The sequence below is a fragment of the Canis aureus genome, chromosome 2 (genome assembly GCF_053574225.1).
Source record: "Canis aureus isolate CA01 chromosome 2, VMU_Caureus_v.1.0, whole genome shotgun sequence".
Taxonomy (NCBI): domain Eukaryota; kingdom Metazoa; phylum Chordata; class Mammalia; order Carnivora; family Canidae; genus Canis; species Canis aureus.
Window position 1 is genome coordinate 30,283,270 of NC_135612.1, and position 21,863 is coordinate 30,305,132.

Consider the following 21,863-nt stretch of genomic DNA (forward strand, 5'->3'; position numbering starts at 1 on the left):
ACAGTGAGATCAGGAAATCCAGGGGCTCTCGTCCTGGTTCATAAATCAACCTTTTGTACAGGTAGAGAAGGCATTTTATTCTATAATGTAGTAGATTTTCTTTTCTTTTTAAAGGGAGAGTATAAGTGGGAGGAGCAGAGGAAGGAGAGAGAATCTATTTTTTAAAGAGATTTATTTATTTATTTATTTGAGAGAAAGAGACGGCATGTGGGGAAGGGGGGGCAGGCAGAGGGAGAGAGTCTCAAGCAGACTTCTTGCTGAGTGTCAAGCCCACTGGGCCCCATCTCACGATCCTGAGATCATGACCTGAACCAAAATCTAGAGTCAGATGCTCAACTGACTGAGCCACCCAGGCGCCCCCGTACTGAATTTTCATACACCAGAAATTACCCTTGGTGTACCTCCTAAGGGTAGCCAAGGCTTACACACCAAAAGGCCTCTACCTTCCCAGCCCAAGGCTGAAGAGGTTAAATGGCAGGCAGTCACGCTGGCATGGGAGAAGAGCATGCTTCCATGGGACAGTTTGGCTTCCTACACTTTTAATGGGTTGCTGAGGAACACATAGGATAAATACAAGTGTGAGGGGAAAAAATATGAATTCTTAAAAGCAAGGGAGAGGTCTTTGGTTTTGTTTCTTTTTGAAGAACTGGAACCACAGATATTTGATAAGAATAATCTGAGAAAAAAGGAAGCAAAGGGAAGCTGTAGTAGCAGATAAGGATTTGCAAGAAATAGGATGTTTTACTAAAATTAGCAGCTTGAGAAATCTAAACTTCCTGTAGTAAGAGGACTTGGAGGGAGGGTTCTCACAAGAGGCCACGATTCTCAATAGAGAGTAATGATCATGAGGTACATTTGTGAGCAGATAAATCACTCTTCAGAGGAAAACTGAGGAATGGGAGATCAATTTTCCAAGTGACGAGTCAAAGGGGTCGCATTTATGTCTTATTTCTGCGACCTACCAACAGAATGGCAACAAGAGAATAAATGAAAAAAAAAAGAGAGAGAATAAATGAATGCCAATTTGAATACGCTTCCTTGGAGAGCTTCAGGGTGAGTGCATCTTCCTACCACTCATTCCTTTCAAGTTCCCATGGAAAGACCAGTGATATAGTCTGGAAATGCTTATCAAGGCAACAGACATAAGTCTTTCACAGGTAAGAGAGGTTTGACAACAGAACATACTCATACACAACCCTCAACCAATATGAGTACAGAACACACATTATTCTTGCTCATCATCTTGCAAATTTCTCCAAAAGCAATGACCTCTCTCACCTGAACTCATGATAGGTCTCTGACAAATAATTGTTCATAGATGAGAGATGCTCATTTTCTCCTTCGAACAGCTTGTTGGAGGCTGCGTGCTGAAGAACTTTGGCCACTGATCCCAAGTTTCTCCTCTGGTCAGGATTGATCTGTCCACCAGCTGTCATGTCGATGATATCAAAGCCATCAGGAGCGACAATAGCTGGGTTCATGTACCGGTAGTAGAGGAGGTTGCCCACAATCTGGAGGAATGCACACAAAAAGATGGTTTTTAAGAGAAGCAACTCAAGAGTTTTAGATTTTTAAGAAATGAAGTAAATATTCATCGCTATTTCCCAAGAAAGACTATTTTCTGGTCTGAATTCTAAAAAGGAGTTCTGTACAAGTAGTGAATATTGTCACACGTCACTGATATAGTTACCAAAATTACTTTTGGTGAAAAATAGCATAATTAGAGCATATTTCCCCCCAAATGCTCTAATATAAAGAATCTCAGTAATGTGTAAGATCTCTAAAGTAACCTCAGCACAATTAATAATTTTGAAAGTCACTGGAAAACAGAAGACCTGCAGCTTCCCCAGGGCCGGGGGGAATTCTCATAAAATGGCATGTTGGTAATTATGGCTCACCCCCCACCCCCGATGCAGCTGTGGTGAGATGACCCTTGAAAATCTACCTTTAACAGCTCATCTTCTGTGGCATCTGGAAATTTCTCACGGATCGAATTCTTTAGTACTTTGGCTATATACCTCAATCCATAACTGCATATGAAACAGAGGACCAAAGAAAATAACAAGAAAAGGCTGAGTGAGCAAGAAACACATAGCAGTTGTTCTCATCAACCACACTGGGGCAGTTTTCTTGAAAATTAAACACCAAAGGAGATGGTAACAGAATCACAGAACCTTGACTCATGTCAGTAACTGAACACTGTTGTTTGGTGGCCGCTCTTTGGAGAACGGTTATGAATGTAAAATGCAAATGTAGGCCAACTTTTAAAATGGTGTTAAAAACAGTATGAGGGAAAACGCCTATCTTTCCTGCCAGATTTATTTTATTTTATTTTTTTATTTTTTTTCAGATTTATTTTTATAGTGTTTATTTATTTTTTATAGTGTTTTGAGAACTTTTTCAGTGAAGAACATTCAAGTTGCTACATGTACAACTTACGGCAGTAGGTCAAGAGAAGAAATGATAGAGTTCAGGACTTTGTCGGTGACCCTCCTCAGATTCTCAATGGATGCCTCCAGTTTATTTTTCACTTCTGGGTATGTGAGAGCTTGTTCTGTGGTCACATCATAAGGAAGCTTGCTGAAAACACAACAAGGTCTTTCAATTAATCAGGGGCTTAAAAATGAGCATTTGTGTCCTTGCCAAGCCATTTCTACAATCATGCTTTGTACAGAGAAGTGGACTTCACCCAGTGACCTCAGCGACAAAGTGTTTGCCAATGGGAGGGAGGCCCAGTGTGCCCAGACAGACCCTCTGCCACTAGCAGATCAGGGGACTCTAGGCTCTCACTCAGGATGCTCTCGGCAAAATCACAGGCGACTCACACGATACAGACCCAGCTAACTTTCTCTCTCTCTCTCTTTTTAAGGAGGTTAGCCAGTGGGAGCCATGCAGAGCTTGAACTCACCAACCTGAGATCAAGACCTGAGCTCAAGACCTGGGACACTTAACCCACCCAGCCACCCACGCACTCCTCTTTAATTACAAAAAAGCAGGTAAGTTCATTACAGAAAAAAATGCATATAAGCAAACAAAAATATAGTATCAACCCAGAGACAACCATTTTTCGTATCTTGGTGCATAACTTTCTAGGTCCTACTCTATACATCTGTGTATGTGGGCCTCACACACTCATGGGTATATCTATATATTCCATACAGATCCTACATATATGTGTACATGTGTATTTACATATACATATAGGTATATATATTTTTATAGAAAATGGCTTATTATGCACAACTGCAATGGAAAACTATACATTTTTTCCATGCCAATAAAAATATTTCTATACCATTCTTCCAAACAGTTACTGAGTCTACTATGTATTATACAAACATTTATTTAACAAATTCCTCAAAGCCAAATATTTTGACTTGACCCAACTTTTTGCTGTTACAAACAGTGCGTGAGAACCATCCATGCAATCCTCTGTGTGTAGCTTAACGATTGCACAAGGCATCCTTTTGAAGGAGATAAAAAGCAGAGATTGCTTAGCTCTACAAACTACCACCCAGAATAGGCCCATCCTACCTGGCTTATTGCTGCTTACACAGGATACTTACTCACCTAGTAAATATAAAAAAGTATGTATCATCAAGTGAGGAGGAAGTATGTACTATTTCTAGGTTTAGGTTTAGAGATATACAAAGAATAAGCAAGGGAGAGAATTACAGAAGTTGTGGCTTTGGGGATCAACTGGTACTGCAAGTTGAAAATCCTGTGTCATACCAAGATGAGCAAGAGTCCGAGAATGTGGCCTATATGGGTATGTTAAGAAGAGGTAACGTCTTTAAGTGAAAACTGCCTTTGGACAGGAAATTTTGTCTTTTAAGAGAGTTTAAGAGTATCCATAATAGCCATGTAAAAATGATCATAAAACATGACTGAAAACCAACCTCCTCTGGGCTCAGTTACCTGGCTTCTCCAGTTTGTGTTTCCAGTTGGTTCACCCAAGCCTTGTACACCTCCACGGGGTTTGTGTTGATGGTCAGGGACTTGTCATCCAGGATCTCTTTTACCACAGGAGCCAGGAGCTGGCGCAGGGTGTTCTGTCCTCGGGCACCTCTGTTGAAGCTCACAACCATCTTGATGACTGTGGGGTTCCCAGTCACTATGTCCTGCACCTGATCCACTTTTGATCTAAAAACAAACAAACAAACCAAAAAAGCCCAGATTGAAACAAAGGGTTTGCCTCCATGGAGAGAGTTTTAAGCAGCCTATGTTCTCTCTGGGAGGCAAGGACTTTGGGGGGTTATACTGCCTCCAAGAGAATCAAAGCCGATATGCTTTAAAAGCAAGCAATCATCTGCAAGATATGTGTGCATCATTTGAGGAGCTCAAGGACGTAAAAATAAGTGCTCAGCTTTAATTTCGATCTAGCAGGCAGGCAGGAACTGAAGATGGACGGATGAGAAATGAGAAGAATTCAGGGTGCCACTGGGCAAGTACCGTGTCCCACCTAGTTACCAAATTTCAAAAATAACTTTCTTGATTTAATGAACTGAAATCCGCTTCTTCAAATCGCACTCAAATTCACTGCAGGGAAGCTTCTGGCTATGTCACAGGGCTGAGAGAGCTCTTCCTGACTGCTGATTGCCAAGTCCTGGGAGCTTCCCTTCCTTACCTGCCTCCCTCTCAGCTCTGCGCCACCTCTCACCCTCCCGTGTGACCCCCTTTCCCTCAGGGTCTCAGAGTGCTGTATTCCAGTACTCATCCTACCCAGTTGTCCCCTCCATTTCCTTTGCTGGTTCCTCTCCCCACAGTTTAACTGTTCTGTCTCATGTCTTTCTATGTGATCTACCCTCAGACCTCACTTCCACGTGCAATTTCAATGACCTCCTCCTTGAAATTCATCCTTTGGGCTCAGTGTCTAATCCACCTCTCTTTCCTGGGAGTTGGTCTTGGATTTCCAGCTTTCTGCTGGAAACTTTCACCCTCATGTTCTACACCTGTAGCTGATACTCACCGTGTTAAAAATCCAGTTTCTTTTTTCCTTCTGACTCTCCCACTTCTCTGACATGTGCACCTACCATTTATTCTGTTCATACACAGCAGCAGATCAAGCTTCTAAAAACACAACGTGGCCATGTCAATCAACACCCTGCTCTAAGACCTCTCAGAGCTTCCAAGGGAGTGAACAGTTCCTCGGCACTTGGGCCTGTACGCAGTGACTCCCATGATCTGGCCCAACCTATCTTTCTAGCTCCATCTCCTATTCGTGACTAGTTAAATCACATTTTGCCTGGAATGAGCCTATTGTGTTTTGCAGATCTTGGCCTATGCTCTTTCTGTCAATACTGTGCCTTATTTTTCCTTTTCCATTTTTCTTTTAAAAAGAGTTTATTTATTTATTCATGAGAGATACACAGAGAGAGGCAGAGACACGAAGCAGGTTCCATGCAGGGAGCCTGAGCAGGACTCGATCCTAGGACCCCGGGATCACACCCTGAGCCAAAGGCAGATGCTCAACTACTGAACCATCCAGGCATCAATTCTGTTTCTTCTTATAAAAAACTTAGATATTCTTCAAAGATTTGGTTCAACTACTTCGTCTCCCACAAAATCTTTATCGGCCGACCTGAATGGAACTTTTCTTTCTTTCTTTATCTTTTTTTTTAAATATGTTTTTTTAAAAAATTTTTTATTTATTTATGATAGTCACAGAGAGAGAGAGAGAGAGAGAGAGAGAGAGAGAGAGAGAGAGGCAGAGACACAGGCAGAGGGAGAAGCAGGCTCCATGCACCGGGAGCCCGACGTGGGATTCGATCCCGGGTCTCCAGGATCGCGCCCTGGGCCAAAGGCAGGCGCCAAACCGCTGCGCCACCGGGGATCCCTTTCTTTATCTTTTGAGTATAGTTGACACACAATGCTACCTTAGTTTCAGATGTTCAACTTAGAAATGTGACAAGTTTATACGTTATGCTATGTTCCCCACCAGTATAGCTGCCTGCTGTCATGCTACAGGCAGCTACATTTTACATCACTATTACAACATCATTTGTGACTGGAACTTTTCTTCCCACCCCTCTGATCTGTTACATTGTGTGTGTGTTATTCCTTAGCACTTATTTATTCCAGTGCACACATTCCTATATCTCATGTATCCTATTTCTTAGGCTGGCTTACAGAAACCCAAAGGCAGGGGGGTTCCTAGCTAATATGCTTCCGAGATCTATAGGAACCAGTACAGCTCAAGTATCAAGAAGCCAGGAAGGCAGCTGAGGTTCATCTCATTGGCCAAGGGCATTTTTCATGTATTTTTTTGGGATCTGCACTTTTTTTTTTTTTACAATAACTAAACCAGAAAATAAAGTAGCAAAAATCAGTTTAAGTTCCAGTAAGAGAAGTAAAAGAAGACTATCTGGCAGAGATCACTATCCCCATCTGTTTATAGCTTTATTACTCACAGAGTTTTAATTAAGTTAAATTTTTTCCACTGACTTTCAAAAAAGCTTTTGATTTTTAAGTTGCTGTGTACTTGCAAACTCAAAAGTGAATTTGGCTCTGAAAAAGGTATCACTGGTAGGTGAAAGCTGTACCAGGAAATACCCATAGTGATGTAGAAATTCCTTAAGCAATTTGATATACTTGAATATGTATGAGTAACTTATAAGAATAGTTTAAATATTATTTTAGTAAATGAGAGATAGCTGTCACTGAAATGATTTATTCATTGATATTTTTACATATATACATATATATATATATATATTTATATACATACTTTATTTCTTCCTCCAGAGCAGTCTTAAAAAGCTTGAGGAGTAGGTATTCTTCTCGCTGATTGGAAGCGTAATTGTATAGTGTGAAAATAACAGTATCCATAAATTTAGTTGACTTATTCTGTGGCATTTGGAAAATCAGCTTAGCCAGGTACAAAGGATTGGTCTAAAAGAAAAGAGGGAAGAAGGACAAAGTCCCCCACAAAACTGCATGTTAATATATTAAAACAGAGAGGAGTACCCAATTCCCTTTAACATGTATAAAGCATATAGTGGAGTATCTGGCACACAGTAAGACTTTAAAAGGTGTCAGCTGATATTAATACTATAGGAAGTTATATTACAAAGCTACAACAGAAGTTACATATATATATTTAATGAAATATAATTATGTGCACTATACATCATTAACCATTTCAAGGTACATATTAATATTTATTGTAAAGACACAGAAGAGACTGAGGTTGACCAACAGAATCCAACATCCGAAGAGACTGGCAATAATGAACCAAGAGTCTAGCTACACAGACTATTCCAGAAGGACTGGTGAATGAACAGAAGGAAAAATATACCATATTCTGAGACTAGAAAGAAAAAGAAAAGGGCATGTTTACGTGTGGAGACAGGATGGCTGTGATGTTTTATGAGTAGAGAGAAGGTAGGAATGAGGCAGGGAGGCTGGAGGGAGGGGTAAAGGTCAGGATAGTTGACGGGTGAAATGGTGGAAGAAAGTGACAGAAAAAAAAGTCAACTTAAAAATAAAGAATTAAAAAAAAAATTGGTGTGACGTCCTGAGTGCTCATCTGAGGATAGGGTTCCTGAAGGCACCAGCCTTCATGTAATATGGGTCTTTTCCAGTAGCTACACCAATGAGGTTAGGTTAGAGGAATAAAACTACTATTTAGGTTATAGAGGAAAATATGTACATAGAGAAATTTAATATACCTACTCTTCATCTTCATCTGATGAGAAAAGAAAATTTTCTATACTAGTTTCTATGGAAACTAGTATTCATTTAACACACTCAGTTTGGCTTTAAAGTTTTTAAGAAAACCCAAGTTATAGTTTACTACTTAGGCTTACAATGCTCATAATGATTCCAAGCTCATAATGATTGTCTGAAATTTTATGAAGCTGGGGACCATGTTTTATTTATAGTTTTGCAGTGAATATTTTCCCACACTAAGCATATGGGATTATGAGAAAGGAAATCTGTCTAAAGCTAAAGATACCTTCTCCTCATGCCTCCCAGATGACCTGAAAGCTTTCCATATAGGCTGAGACTGAAGAGGTAAATGCAAAGCAAAACCTATCCTAGCTGACCTGTCTTGTGGCTAATACTTCTTGCCAAGACATCATTTAAAGGCCAAAGGAATTTAGACCATTTGCTTTATGTAGTTTCCTCAATGATCTCAGGCCAATGTCTTCGAGAAAAGATAAAGAAAAATACATGATTTCAACAGACACTCCACTAGATACAACTGAATGGCTGAGCTCTGGGACTAGCAGTTTTGGGTTGCTTGGGGAATAAAACTTGCTGGAATTATTCTCAACATGTTCCTGTGATTTTTATCTTTTCCATTAATGGTCTCCACATATAGAACAAAGTAAAAAAATGCAAGTCTTAGGCCAAGGACTACAGTTTCACTTTCCTTATAACACTAATTCTATCAAAATCTAACACTGGAAACCAAATCCTAAAGAAGCCTCATCCATTTGGGAGACTTACGGATGTCAAAAAGAATAAACGCCCAAGATTACATTTCCAACTGCTGGATGACTACTATTCTAATTCAGGTAGACAAACACTTTTCCCTACCCACGGGGAGCCCTCTTTCTTTCTGGAAAGTTTGCTGGTGTTAATTAAGCAAGGGATTCCAGGAACAATACTGTTTTAACATTTTCCCTCTCTGCTGTCACACCGTGGCCATCTGTGGCACTACACCCGCTCTCCAATCCATGATTCCAGATGGAGAATTCTCATTTGTACCACAATTAACATAACTTCTTTCATGGGGGCAAATCACACCTCATTCACGTTGTGGGTAATGTGTTCTCTGTATACCTAATGTCAGCACCATCCCCAAGGAAAGATTCAGGGACCTTCAGGCCTTGAGGAAGTGACCACTGCCAGCAGCAGCATCCCCACACAAAGGGACACCTGACTCAAGGAAGAACTGCTGACCCACCTTTTGGGGGAAGTTTTCTTCCCAAAGGGGAGGCTTTGTTTATCACTATCACTTACTTCCTCACTTTTCTTTGGGACTAAGTGGATGTACTAATAGAACAGATAAGGTGAACCAGTGACTTAGCCAAAACAACAACTGGTCCACCCCAGTCCAGACATAAGCAGTTCAACTTACTAGTTCTCACCTGCACCCTGGAAGCAGCAAAAAATTACTGTCCACTTACATAATAGTAATGCCACGAAAATAATGAAACTCAAAAGGATGCCCTATTGCCCTAATCAAAACTCTATCCTTTCTCAAAAGAAGGGAAGACTGGTTCAGGGAAAGATCCATTTTGCAAGTACTTTAATTTGCTCAGGGCTGACAGCATCTGCTTATATTACTAGTAGGTTTATACTGTCTCTGCAGGTAACTGTAATATAATGTAGTCCCGAAAGCAGGGGCTCCAAAGTCAAACTGCCTGGGTTCCAGTATCTCTGCTTTACCATCTACTGGCTGCATCCTGGTTTTCTCATATACAGTATGGGAATAATAATATTTACTATTTTCTGAGGGTTGTAGTAAGAATTAAATGAGATGATGTATGTAAAGCATCCAGAATAGCATTTGGTACTTAGTGGGTACTCAAAATGTGTCACCTACTACAACTTTACCCGGGGGAAAGATATACTGTAAACCACCGCCAAGCAATATAGTATTGATCCAAAGCTCATAGTGAGAGTAATTGTTCTCACCTGTAAAAGATAAAACAGCTGCTGATATGTTTCTAGTGTTTTTCTCCTTTCCTTACTCAAACTTTTAATTCCCTGGTTGTCAGTGTTAGTCAGTATTTGCATTTCTCCACCTTTTTTCTTATTCAGCTTTGTTCTGTGTGAAATGACATCCTGGAACAGAATTTAGGAAATGATTATTTTTTATTCTGGTATTCTTCATGTCCTCTCTTCACACACACACACCTCGAAACACATGTAGTTGGAAAGATTAACTTTCCACATTTTCCTTACACATCTTACATCTTTTGCTGGTAAACACACATGCGTGCGCACACATGCCTGGAATATGAAGCACTTACCCACACTACTGGGACACACATTGATATCCTCAATTCACTTTTATTCAACTTTAAAGACTCAACTTTTAAAGACTGCTGATGTGACTCTCTGAATGGCTTTCATGACCCACCAATGAATGGCACACGACCCAAATGAACGCCGCCAGTGCTCTAGAATGCCTGCCTCACCTGCCATGTAATAACAGGTCACCATACTACAGGGTAGGTGGCAATAAAGCTGTTTTTTCCCAAATCTTCTTCCATCTGCTTCCCTGAACTTAGTCCAACCTCCATGTAAGATGTCGATTTGTAGCCAGCATCAGGATGTCTGACCATGGCTCCTGAGGAGGGGTATTCTGGGAAATTCCAGGCAATACAATGCTTTACTGTGCATGCATCATTGGTTGTCTAGCATCCCTGGCCCCTCTCCATCAAGTGCCAGTAGGGACCCCTAGTAATTCTGACAGTCAAAAACGTGCCTGCCACTGCTTTCAATTGCGCCTGGGGATGGGAACTACTGTTGGCTTTTGTGTACAGGTTCTACATCTGCTTACGTCCTAGCACCCCATTCTCCCACAGCTAGGGTCAGTCCACAGGTAGAAAGAAAACCCTTGGAGTTCTGATATAAGATAGTTCCATGTGATTATATCCACTGCAGGTCTATGAATTTATTCTTTGCCATTCTCAGCTAAGAGAGGGGCAACCTGGATTTCAGCACGTACTTCTGTCCTCCTTACTGCTTGTGTGCAGAAAGGGGGGGGGGATTTGATTTGCATTTCCATGCAATTTTTTAAAAAGGCAACATTTCACCCTTATTTATAAACATATGATATATTTCAGGATGAAGAAAGGAAGTGTACTCAGCACCAGATGAAGGTTCCGGGGAAGTCTGGGCAGGCACTTGCCTGACATCCTTCTTGATAAGAAGTCATAAAACATCACTAGAATAAGTCTGGTTTACTGTTCCTTATTTCCTTGCTTTCTTCTTTTTAAGTAATTGGCAAAGCACAGATCAAGTCTCTCAAATATGTGGAGTAAATAGATTATCTTGGTTTTAAATAGACGGCAGAAACAAAATCTTGGTATTTAATTCCCCCTCCGGTTATTATTTTCAATGGTGGTGGCTCTGGCAACTGAAGATTTTCCTTTTGTTTTGTTCCCAGATTTCACCTTATGTTACGGTTTTTGACATACACAGAAGAGAAGAGAGGGCGGGAGTGGCAAGCAGGCTCTGGGGCAGAATAAATCCCTTTGCATTAGAAACAGACATTTGGGGACACGTGGGTGGCTCGGCAGATGAGCATGTGCCTTTGGCTCAGGGCATGATCCCAGGGTCCTGGGGTCGAGTCCTGCACTGGGCTCCCCACAGGGAGCCTGCTTCTTCCTCTGCCTGTGTCTCTGCCTCTCTCTGTGTCTCATGAATAAATAAAATCTTTTAAAAAAAAGAAATATAGACATTTGGTGAGGGCAGGACAGGGAGAGTAATCCTGGATGGGGAGCTGGAACATGAGAGGCTGAGCCCTGGAGGGGAGGAGGTATGGGAGTGAGCAGCTGTGCGGATGGAGCAGAGTGTCTGCGGCACATCCCCCTGCACAGCTGTGCAGGTCACGGCAGGAAGCCCAAATTCCTTCTTCCCTGAAACTGTGCCTTGCTTAAGACTGCTCTTGAGTCAACACAAGTTTTCTTTGGGAAGCCTAAAGAAGGAGCCAAAGACCAACCAGGGAGCAGTTCCAAACATGTATGCTTCTCACTAATAGGAATTTCATGTCTTCTGTTCTTACCAATAAATATTGAACATGTGGAGAACAGTGGTTTGAAGGAGCAACAGTATCTTACTTTTTCACAATATTCCCTCATCTTGATGTTGCCCTGGTGGCCACATTTTGTCCCTTGCCATGATTGCAGGATACCTGAATGCAGGTCATATGCTGTTATATAGACATTTTTATAGAAGGTGTAGACTAGTACAAAGGGTTTGGGCTTCGCAGGCATGAAAGTAGGGGTGCCTACACAGCCTTGTTAACTTTGTGGCCTTGTGCAGGTGAACGTCTCCAAGCCTGTTCCCTTAATCTATAGAATGGGATCAATAATCCCAGTCTCCGTTGCTATGAAGGTCAAAACAACATATGTGATGCACTTGGCACAATTCTCAGGGAAGAAAACAAGGCTCAGGTTAAGAAACACGCTCGGGGAAACACGCTAACACACGCAGTGCAGCAGTAGAATCAAGCCATAGAACGACCCTTCATCTGGGTTTTAGGCAGCCCGGGACTGACATCTGCACTCCTATTATGCACCGCATTCATTGGTGGGTAGCTCAGGGACTCAAGATTCCTTTTACTTTCTTTCCTTTTTTCTTTTTAAAATGGACTGACTTATTTTAGAGAGAGAGCATGCGAGCTCATGTGAGTGGAGAGAGGGAGAGAGAATCTCATGCAGACTCCCCACTAGCATAGAATTGGATGCAGGGCTCCACCCCACGACCCTGAGACCACGACCTGAGCTGAAATCAAGAGTCGGATGCTCAACTGACTGAGCCCAGCTGCCCCAGATAACTTTTCCTTTCTCTCCTTCCTTCCTTTCTCTCCTTCCTTCCTTTCTCTCCTTCCTTCCTTTCTCTCCTTCCTTCCTTTCTCTCCTTCCTTCCTTTCTCTCCTTCCTTCCTTCCTTCCTTCCTTCCTTCCTCCCTCCCTTCCTCCCTCCCTCCTTTCTTTTTTCCCTCCCTCCCTCCTTTCTTTTTTCCCTCCCTCCCTCCCTTCCTTCCTTCCTTCCTTCCTTCCTTCCTTCCTTCCTTCCTTCCTTCCTTCCTTCCTTCCTTCCAGATTTTATTTATTTGAGAGAGAGACAGAGAATGTACACAAGAGAGCACAAGCAGTAGAGTGGGAGAGGCACACTGCCCATTGAGCAGGGAGCCCGATGCGGGGCTTCACCCCAGGACCCCAGGATCATAACCTGAGCAGAAGGCAGACACTTAACTGGGTCACCCAGGTGCCCTACTTTTACTTTCTATTCAGATTTTCTTTCAAGCTAGTTTGAGCTTATACTCTTCTTCCTCCCTATTTCTCTAGGAAACTTCTACGTCACTTGCTTTGTCTCCATCTCTAAGCCATTTTTTTTTTTTTGCCTAAAACCAATGTTAGCCACTTCATTCACCTACTGACTTCCTGTGATTTCTAGGAGGAATGCCAATTTTATTTTATTTATTATTTATTTTTTAGTAAGCTCTATGCCTAACGTGAAGCTTGAATTCATGACCCCAAGATCGAGAGTTGCATACTCTATCAACTGAGCTAGCCAGGCAAGGAAGGCCACTTTCAGAAAAATTTTAAGACACATGGTTACTTTGGGGCTCTTTACAAACTAAGCTACTTCCTTTAAAAAATCTTTCTTTTTTTTTTTTTTTTAAGGATCTTATTTATTTATTCATGAGAGATACAGAGAGAGAGGCAGAGACACAGGCAGAGGGAGAAGCAGGCTCCATGCAGGGAGCCCGAAGTGGGACTCGATCTCGGGTCTCCAGGATCATGTCCTGGCTGACAGCAGTGCTAAACTGCTGAGCCACAGGGGCTGCCCTAAAAATCTTTCTCTCCTCTTTAAACACAAGCTCAGTATTAAAAAAGAAAAAAGAATCAAGAAGTTGAATTTTACTACCCACCCAAAGAAGAATCACTTTTTTCCTAGCTCTAAGTATATATATTTCACAACAAATGAAATTGTACTGCTTTAAGTACTATTGTCTTTAATGTATTGCAAACATTGCCCCTACCCTTAAATGTTCTTTGAAAACATTATTTTTAGTGGCTATATAGCCTACATATTAAACTCATTTTACTGTTCTCTGTTTATTGTTTTTGTGTTTGGGTTGTTTCTCACCTTTTCACTACTATAAATAAAGCTTTAATTGTACTATTCTTGTCATCAAATTAAAAAATGCTACTATCAATGATAAGACTAAAGACCATATATTTAATAATCATTAATTAAATTTTCAATAAGTAATCAATACTTGGTGTTTGAAAAGGTAAGTTGAAAAATTAGCTCTATTTCACAACATCATCAATTAAGAATACTTAAACCTTAAACAGGGGATGCCTGGGTGGGGCTCAGCAGTTGAGTCTGTCTTTGGCTCAGGGCATGATCTTGGAGTCTCGGGATCGAGTCCCACATCGGGCTCCCTGCATGGAGCCTGCTTCCCCCTCTGCCTGTGTCTCTGCCTCTCTCTGTGTCTCTCATGAATAAATACATAAAATCTTTAAAAAAAATCTTAAACATTCATAAAGACCTGAAAATTTGCCATGATTTCATTTTCCACATGAATAACAAGCTACATGTTACGCCTACTATTCAGTGTTTTGCAACTAGCCTTTATTTTAAAAGGCATTTCCTGTTTACAACTTTATGGGAATGGGGTAAAACAGCAGTCTAAAGGCTGTAAAAGGCATTTTCTGAAGGACCTTCTGAAATAGGTTACCCTTTTAAAATTCTCATGTTCGTCAAATAATACACATTTTTTAAAAAGGAGAAAAGTACTATTTTTCTGGATAAAATAATAAAAACCGATAATACAGAACATTTAAAATGTATTTTTCTTTCTTTCTCTCTCTCTCTCTCTCTTTTTAAGATTTTACTTATTCATGAGAGACACAGAGGCAGAGACATAGGCAGAGGGAGAAGCAGGCCCCTGAGGGGAGCCTGATGTGGGACTCAATTCCCAGATCATGACCTGGGCCAAAGGTAGACACTGAACTGCTGAGCCACCCAAGTGTCCCTAAATTGTACTTTTCTTAATATTTAGAAAAGAATATAATTTCCTATTTTGTAAATTGCTCTATTTTCCTTATTTTCTGGGCACTATTTCACTATTTCTCTGCGAGGGCTGGAGACAAGAGTGGGGCATTCACATCCTCATCTGCTGGCCTCCTGAGCTCCTCATTTCCCAGTTTTCCAGAAACAAAGACTCAAGTCAGTGGCAGTTGGCACTCTTTGTTTGACCCATGGTAGCTTTCTCAGAGTTTCTAGAAGGTCAACTTCCCATGCCCCCTCCTGACCTATCCATTTTCTGAAAACTGATGTGGCACTGGAATAGGAACATGGAGAGAGATCTGATCCTACAAATTTCCTTTCTAGGGTAAAAAAATGAAACTTTACACATGGTTTGAGGGAGCTCTGAAATGAACAGGTTTCACACAGATACAAAACTATAGCATTATTTACTTAGAGGCTGTTTGGGGGGCAGTCCACTCAGGGCCATTTTGGATATGTGTAAAGGCTTTTTTTTTTTTTTTTTTAAAGATTTATTTATTTAGGGGGAGAAAGAGTGTATGCATGAATTGGGGGAGGGGGGAGAGAGAGAGAGAGAGAGAGAATCTCAAGCTGATTCTACATTGGGCACCGATCCCGACGCAGGGCTTGATCTTATGACCCAAAATCAAGAGTCAAATGTCCAACTGACTGAGCCACCAGGCACCCCACAAAGATAGTTTTTTTTAACATCCTAACAATTGGAAGGTTTCTAGTGGGTGGGAGCAGGGATGCTCTGCTGTCCTGCAATTTGTAGGACATTCCTGCGTACATTGTCTACCTTTTGCATGGGTGGATTTTTCAATGTCCTCCTTGTTATTCATGTAGGTCTAAATTCTGTAATTATTTGAGCCCCAAAACTAATTGTTTTAGATATAAACAAAATGCATTTCCCCCGCAATTTTACTATACACTGACTCTTCTAGTACTGCAATTCTGTGCAGGGAGATCAACTGGCTTGTTCTGAACTTTACAAAGAGTTATTTTCCACTTTGGAAAATGAAATCATGGACAGTTCCCCCACTCACTGGCATTAGTCATCTGCAGCAATTCGTAGTTTGTTCAGTCTGTGATATTCTGGGAAAAGGCCCAAGCCTCAGGCAACTCGTTCACATCTTCTTTTTTTTTTTTTTTTTTTAATTTTTTTTTTTTTTTAAATTTATGATAGGCACACAGTGAGAGAGAGAGAGGCAGAGACACAGGCAGAGGGAGAAGCAGGCTCCATGCACCGGGAGCCCGATGTGGGATTCGATCCCGGGTCTCCAGGATCGCGCCCTGGGCCAAAGGCAGGCGCCAAACCACTGCGCCACCCAGGGATCCCTCGTTCACATCTTCTAATGGCATTGGGCCCATGTACTTTCACATTGAAATCCACATTTTTATTAGAAATTACTTTTTTATATTTGTGGGAAGACCTTAGTCTCATTATGAAGGTACCTATGTTAGTAGGTTTCGTTTCACGTACATTTCATTTCAGGATGGTAAAAGAGCCTCACAAAATACGTTATCAGGGACAAGAGTATAAAATTTTACCGGTCTGAGAACCATGAGAAAAATGGTCAGTGAATTTGGACAACACATTCTGGATTCTAAATGAGTTTAGCTTGACAAAGGTTTTGTCGGCAAATACATGTGCCCCCTCTCTCTTCTGGGAGCTGAAGGCCTCACAGATCCCACTGACCTCCAGCGTGATCCTGTTTTTCACCAGGAGCCCAATCTTGATGTCCATCAAGTTCAGGTCTTTCTCTAGCTGTTGATTGCCTCTGATCTTGGTCACCACTTCTTCCCTTAATCGTGCTACCTCCAGCTCTTCCTGGAAATCCAAGTTACTTTGGTCCAATAGGTGTACAAATTTTCGGATCACTGTTAATGGTGGGTTTTCAGAGCCAACTGCAGGGAAAGGAACAGGCATGCTTTCATTAGGCATGTTTGGAATTCTCATCAATAAGAGAGGAATCAGGTATTTCAATAAGGCATTACTACAAAAATATGGCAATGGAAGCACTTAGGTTCCAGAGTGACTCATACTGTCCATGTCAAATCTGGACAGGGAAACTGATCATATAAATAACTGCACACCACTGATGCCACCTGGTCTGTCTTCCAGCTATCTAATTCTCCCATACTGCTTCCAGGACCCTCGCACGGAGAAGATAGCTCTACCTGTCTGTGCTTTATTGATAAGGAACGTAAGAATGGATGTTAACTAAGTTATCTCTGAGACCTTGTGGCTGAGCCAGATAAGAGATTTCTGTTCCTGCTACAGGAAATGGAAAGTGATTTCTCTGAGCCCCAAAGACCATGGAGAGAGAGCAGGAACTAGGTGAAAAGTGAATTAGAGAAAGTCAATGAGAGGAGAACTGTAAGGCCAAACAGGAGCCAATGGAATGACGAGTGAAACATGTTCTGTGGCACAAATACAGGGATTTTAGACATTGAAATTTGGTCCTTGTCCTTTCGGCACGGACCGAGAGGGCACTCAGAGCCTGGGACACCAGCCTCGCTGTTGAGAGGGGTGTCTAAATTCTAAAAGGGTTTCCCCTTGGTGCTCTGAACATTAATTATGCTTTAATTCCTGGGCACTGTGACTTTACAAAAAAATACATTTGTTAAAGTGTTTTAGTAAACACTGGGTAAACTTTTAAGAATAAATGATCTGGACCTTCAGCGATTAATGACTACACACAACACAAAGATGACTTCAAGAACCTCAGCCTAGTTGTGGCAATTCCCATCACCACCTTCTCCTTTACACTGAGTCCCTAACCCATCTTCTTTTTAATTCCAGCTTGGTTCTGTGGTGTTTTGGCATTCAAGAAATAAAGAGTTAAACACCACAAATAACTAATAGCATGAATCCCACATGAACAACCAAATCTATGCCACTTCTGATGGGCTTTATTGGAGAAATTAGTTTGGCTCTTGGGACCCTTCCCTTCCTGAGACTAAAGCACACATGAATTTGTTTTCTACTTTCTAACAAAGATGTTGCTTAATGACATGGCCATTTCAGAAAAAGGCTGAGCAATGCTCCAGAACTCACGTACATAGCTAAGTCAGAAAAACATGAGCCATCTTGTTTGGTCTCAAATTCTCTTTCCTCCTAAGAACCACCTATCTCTGTATGTGCCAATAAGTAGATTACAAACAAATTAGGTACTTTAGCTTTACTAATTATTATTATTATTATTTTTTAATTTTTTTACTTTTTTTTAAAAGATTTTATTTATTTATTCATGAGAGACAGAGGCAGAGGGAGAAGCAGGCTCCATGCAGGGAGCCCGACGTGGGACTCGATCCCAGGTCTCCAGGATCAGGCCCCGGGCTGAAGGCAGCGCCAAACCGCTGAGCCACCCGGGCTGCCCAGCTTTACTAATTATTATGGCCCCAATTTAGTATTTCCTCTCTCAGCAGTAGGCTTGTGACATCTTCATGATGGGAATCATTTTGGGGTATTTTAATTCCAGAGAGTCACCTAACTTGATAGCACTGACAAGTGACCATATCACACTTATAGCAACTTCCAAGCCTGCATGCACTCAATGCCCTTCCAGAAGGAATGGGTGAAAATGGATGATGACAGACTAATAAAAGTGACTTTTTTTTTTTTTTTTTTCCGGATTAAAAATGCCTTGGTCTGGTGCACCTGGGTGCCTCAGTCAGTTAAGTGATTGCCTTTGGCTCAGGTTGTGATTGCAGGGTCCTCGATGAAGCCCCAAATTGGTTCCTTGCTCAGTGGGGAGTCTGCAGACTTCTCCCTCTCCCTCTGCCCTTCCCACTGCTGTTCTCTATCTCTCACTCTTTCTCAAAATAAATAAATAAAATCTTTAAAAAATTGCCTTAGTCTTGGGATATCTGGGTGGCTCAGTGGTTGAGCATCTGCCTTTGGCTCAGGGTGTGACCCCAGCGTCCTGGGATTGAGTCCCACATCGGGCTCTCTGCAGGGATCCTGCTTCTCCTTCTATGTCTCTGCCTCTCTCCATGTCTCTCATGAATAAATAAATAAAATCTTTAAAAATAATGCCTTAGTCTTACAAAGATGCTGAACTGAGAAAGTAATGAAAATTGGCATTTCTGTTACCACAAAACCGTCCTACTGCAAAAGTGCAGAGCAGCTTGGATCTAACTTATTCACTACCATAGTTTCTATCCACTTTCTATGCTTCAACATGAAATCACCTGGATTTTCTAATTTTCTAATTTTATTGTGACATATATTAGTTGGGAAAATAGGCATATATCTCTCTAAGACCTTAACTAGGCAAACTATAATACTAGTGTTATTAAAGAGGCAGTAAGTATTACTTATATAAATAGATTTATATATTTAATTATAGCTCCATCCATTCCACCCTTTAGGTCCTAAATGAGCCACCATGGAAAAGCCACATTCCATTCACTAGCCGGGTCTTTAAGGTATGACTCCAGTTTTTGCTTATTTATAGTTCTAACATCTAAGAATTTTGCATGACCGTTATTCTTAAATCTTTGAGCCATATTTTCACCTGGATTTTTTTAAAAAAGATTTTTATTTATTCATGAGAGATACACAGAGAAATGCAGAGACACAGGTAGAGGGAGAAGCAGGTTCCATGCAGGGAACCCGACCTGGGACTCAATCTTGGGACTCTAGGATAATGCTTTGAGCCAAAGGCAGATGCTCAACCACCGAGTCACCCCTTCACCTTGACTTTTAAATTAGGATTTCTTTTGTCTTTGTCATTTAAAAAAATGTAAAGGGGCACCTGGGTGGCTCAGTTGGTTAAGCACCCAACCTTGGTTTTGGCTCAGGTCAGGATCTTGGGGTCATGAGATTGAGCCCTACATGAGGCTTGGTGCTCAGTGTAGACTCTGCTTGAGATTCTCTCTTTCTCCTTCTCCTTCTGCCCCTTTCCCCTTTCATGTTCTTTCTCTCTCAAATAAATAAAAATCTTTAAAAAAATGTAAGCAAGTGAAAAGCATCACCACAACTGCCCACAAAAACATGTTACCAAGAATGAAATGAAAAGCAGCCTGTGCTCATTTAGAAAATTTATTCTTGGGATCCCTGGGTGGCGCAGCTGTTTGGCGCCTGCCTTTGGCCCAGGGCGTGATCCTGGAGATCCGGGATCGAATCCCACATCAGGCTCCCGGTGCATGGAGCCTACTTCTTCCTCTGCCTGTGTCTCTGCCTCACTCTCTCCTCTCGGTGACTATCATAAATAAATAAAAAATTAAAAAAAAAAAAGAAAATTTATTCTTAAATTGTCTTTCAGGAGTAAAGGCAGTAGAAAACCTGTTTTAGTGTGTTAGGACTCAGAAAAGAAAATCCCTATTTAGCCATCTTGTAAAACACTTGAAGATATCCACCAACTGAGAGATGAACTTCATTAACTCAACAACAGAGAAGTGTGGCCCTGAAAAGACTGGCTGGCCTTTCCTTGCTTAGCTTGCACAGGGAATTCTGGAATCCAGTGGAATGATGTATTAGCCAACAGATTCTGTAGGCTGTAGGTACAAACTGCTCTCTCAATCTTCTTGAGGCTTTTCCTCAATAAGTAACAGAGAAGACCTTTCTGGAGCCATAAACTTCACTCCAAAACTCAGACTTTAGACAGTAAAGGGCACTCACTAAACTACTTCCTAGGTAGTTACGTTACTGAACTTTTACTTCCTCCAAAGTATAAAAATGAGAAACAAGGCAGAGTCAGACACAGCATAGGGGCCATTTTCATTACTATGATGTGCAAATCATGATTTTTTTTTTTACCCTCTCAAAACTAATTCTGAGTGACCTAAGCAAAATATTTTAAAAATTTGTGCAATACTACTATCAGCAAGTTCTTAATCTATCACATGTTCTTGCAATAATAAGAATGTTAAAAATTCAGCATATAAAAAAAGATCTTGATTATGTAAAGAACAGAAAAACATACAAAGTTGGGATTGCAAACAGTGCAAAATGTGAATGTTGTTTGAGTGATTTTTATTTTATTTAGCTGTTTTTAAACTTTCTACAAATGGTATATATTAGTATTATAATAAAAAATATTTTAAAAACTGGAAAGTCTAGAATGAAATTATAGGAAGATGTTCATAGTTATCTTTGGGAGATGAGTTTTTTTCCTTCTTATTCATGTCTCCCAAATTTCTCATGTGAACATGTTTTATTCTTAAAATGAGGGAAAAAAATCATAGGCCAACAAAACAAATTAAATAGTTCAAATATAAGCTTATCTTCTGGCTAATTCTTTTGCATTAGATTTCTGACTCTAGCTCAAATTTAATATAAAAATATCAGCATTTATGACAACTCTATTCTTTGTGAAGAAATCATATCCACTCTACCTACGCTTCTGTATAAGAGGAAGTCCCTCTTCCTGCCATTCATGTTCCTTCGTGTGCCAGTTCAGAACCCGGGGTCTGAGCTAGTCACAATCTACTGGAAACAATGGACAACTTCTGTTCCTGGAGCAGCCTCTGAAGTGACTAAGATGTTTTTATTTTTGCTTATTTATAAGGAATCCATACTTTGTTTCAAGATGATCTCCAGTTAGTGATGGCTTGACTTAACGATTTTTTTACTTCATGAAGGTGCAAATGCCATACACATGCAGTAGAAGAGTACTCTGAAGTTTCAGTTTGCATCTTTTCCCAGGCTGGGATCATGCCATAGGATGGTCTCTTCTGATGCTGAGTGGCAGCAGTGAGCCACAGCTCCCTGTCAGCCACGTGATCCTGAGGGTAAACAACCCATACACTCATAGCCATTTTGTTTTTCACTTTCAGTGCAGTATTCGATAAATAACAGAAGCTATTCAACTCTTTGCTATAAAATAGGCTTTGTGTTAGATGATTTGTCCAACTGTAGGATAATGGGAGTGCTCTGAGCACATTTAGGGCAAGCCAGGCTAAGCTATGATGTTCCATAGATTAGGTGTATTAAGTGCATTTTGACTTTGGATATTGTCAACTTACGATGGGTGTATTAGGACATAACCTTATTGTTAGTGGAGGAAGATCTGTACTCCTACTTACCCAATGTTTTGTAGTCATCTCTAGCTTTGTTTGCTCTCAGTAGTGACTGTATTTTCACAATTTCATTTTTCTGCAAAAGAA

General features: G+C 40.9%; 1 protein-coding gene across 2 annotated transcripts in view; it reads right to left on the reverse strand.

Moving 5' to 3' along the window:
* Positions 1 to 21,863, reverse strand: part of IQGAP2 (IQ motif containing GTPase activating protein 2) — a 288,130-nt gene that overhangs the window by 26,522 nt on the left and 239,745 nt on the right. For both annotated transcript variants that reach the window (XM_077867634.1, XM_077867629.1), the window contains 8 exons: positions 21,783 to 21,852; positions 16,447 to 16,655; positions 9,649 to 9,798; positions 6,728 to 6,891; positions 3,919 to 4,143; positions 2,440 to 2,580; positions 1,946 to 2,030; positions 1,279 to 1,511 (listed from right to left, as the gene is read on the reverse strand). In XM_077867634.1, coding sequence (XP_077723760.1) covers positions 1,279 to 1,511; positions 1,946 to 2,030; positions 2,440 to 2,580; positions 3,919 to 4,143; positions 6,728 to 6,891; positions 9,649 to 9,798; positions 16,447 to 16,655; positions 21,783 to 21,852 — 1,277 coding nt within the window. The remainder of the gene's footprint in view (positions 1 to 1,278; positions 1,512 to 1,945; positions 2,031 to 2,439; positions 2,581 to 3,918; positions 4,144 to 6,727; positions 6,892 to 9,648; positions 9,799 to 16,446; positions 16,656 to 21,782; positions 21,853 to 21,863) is intronic.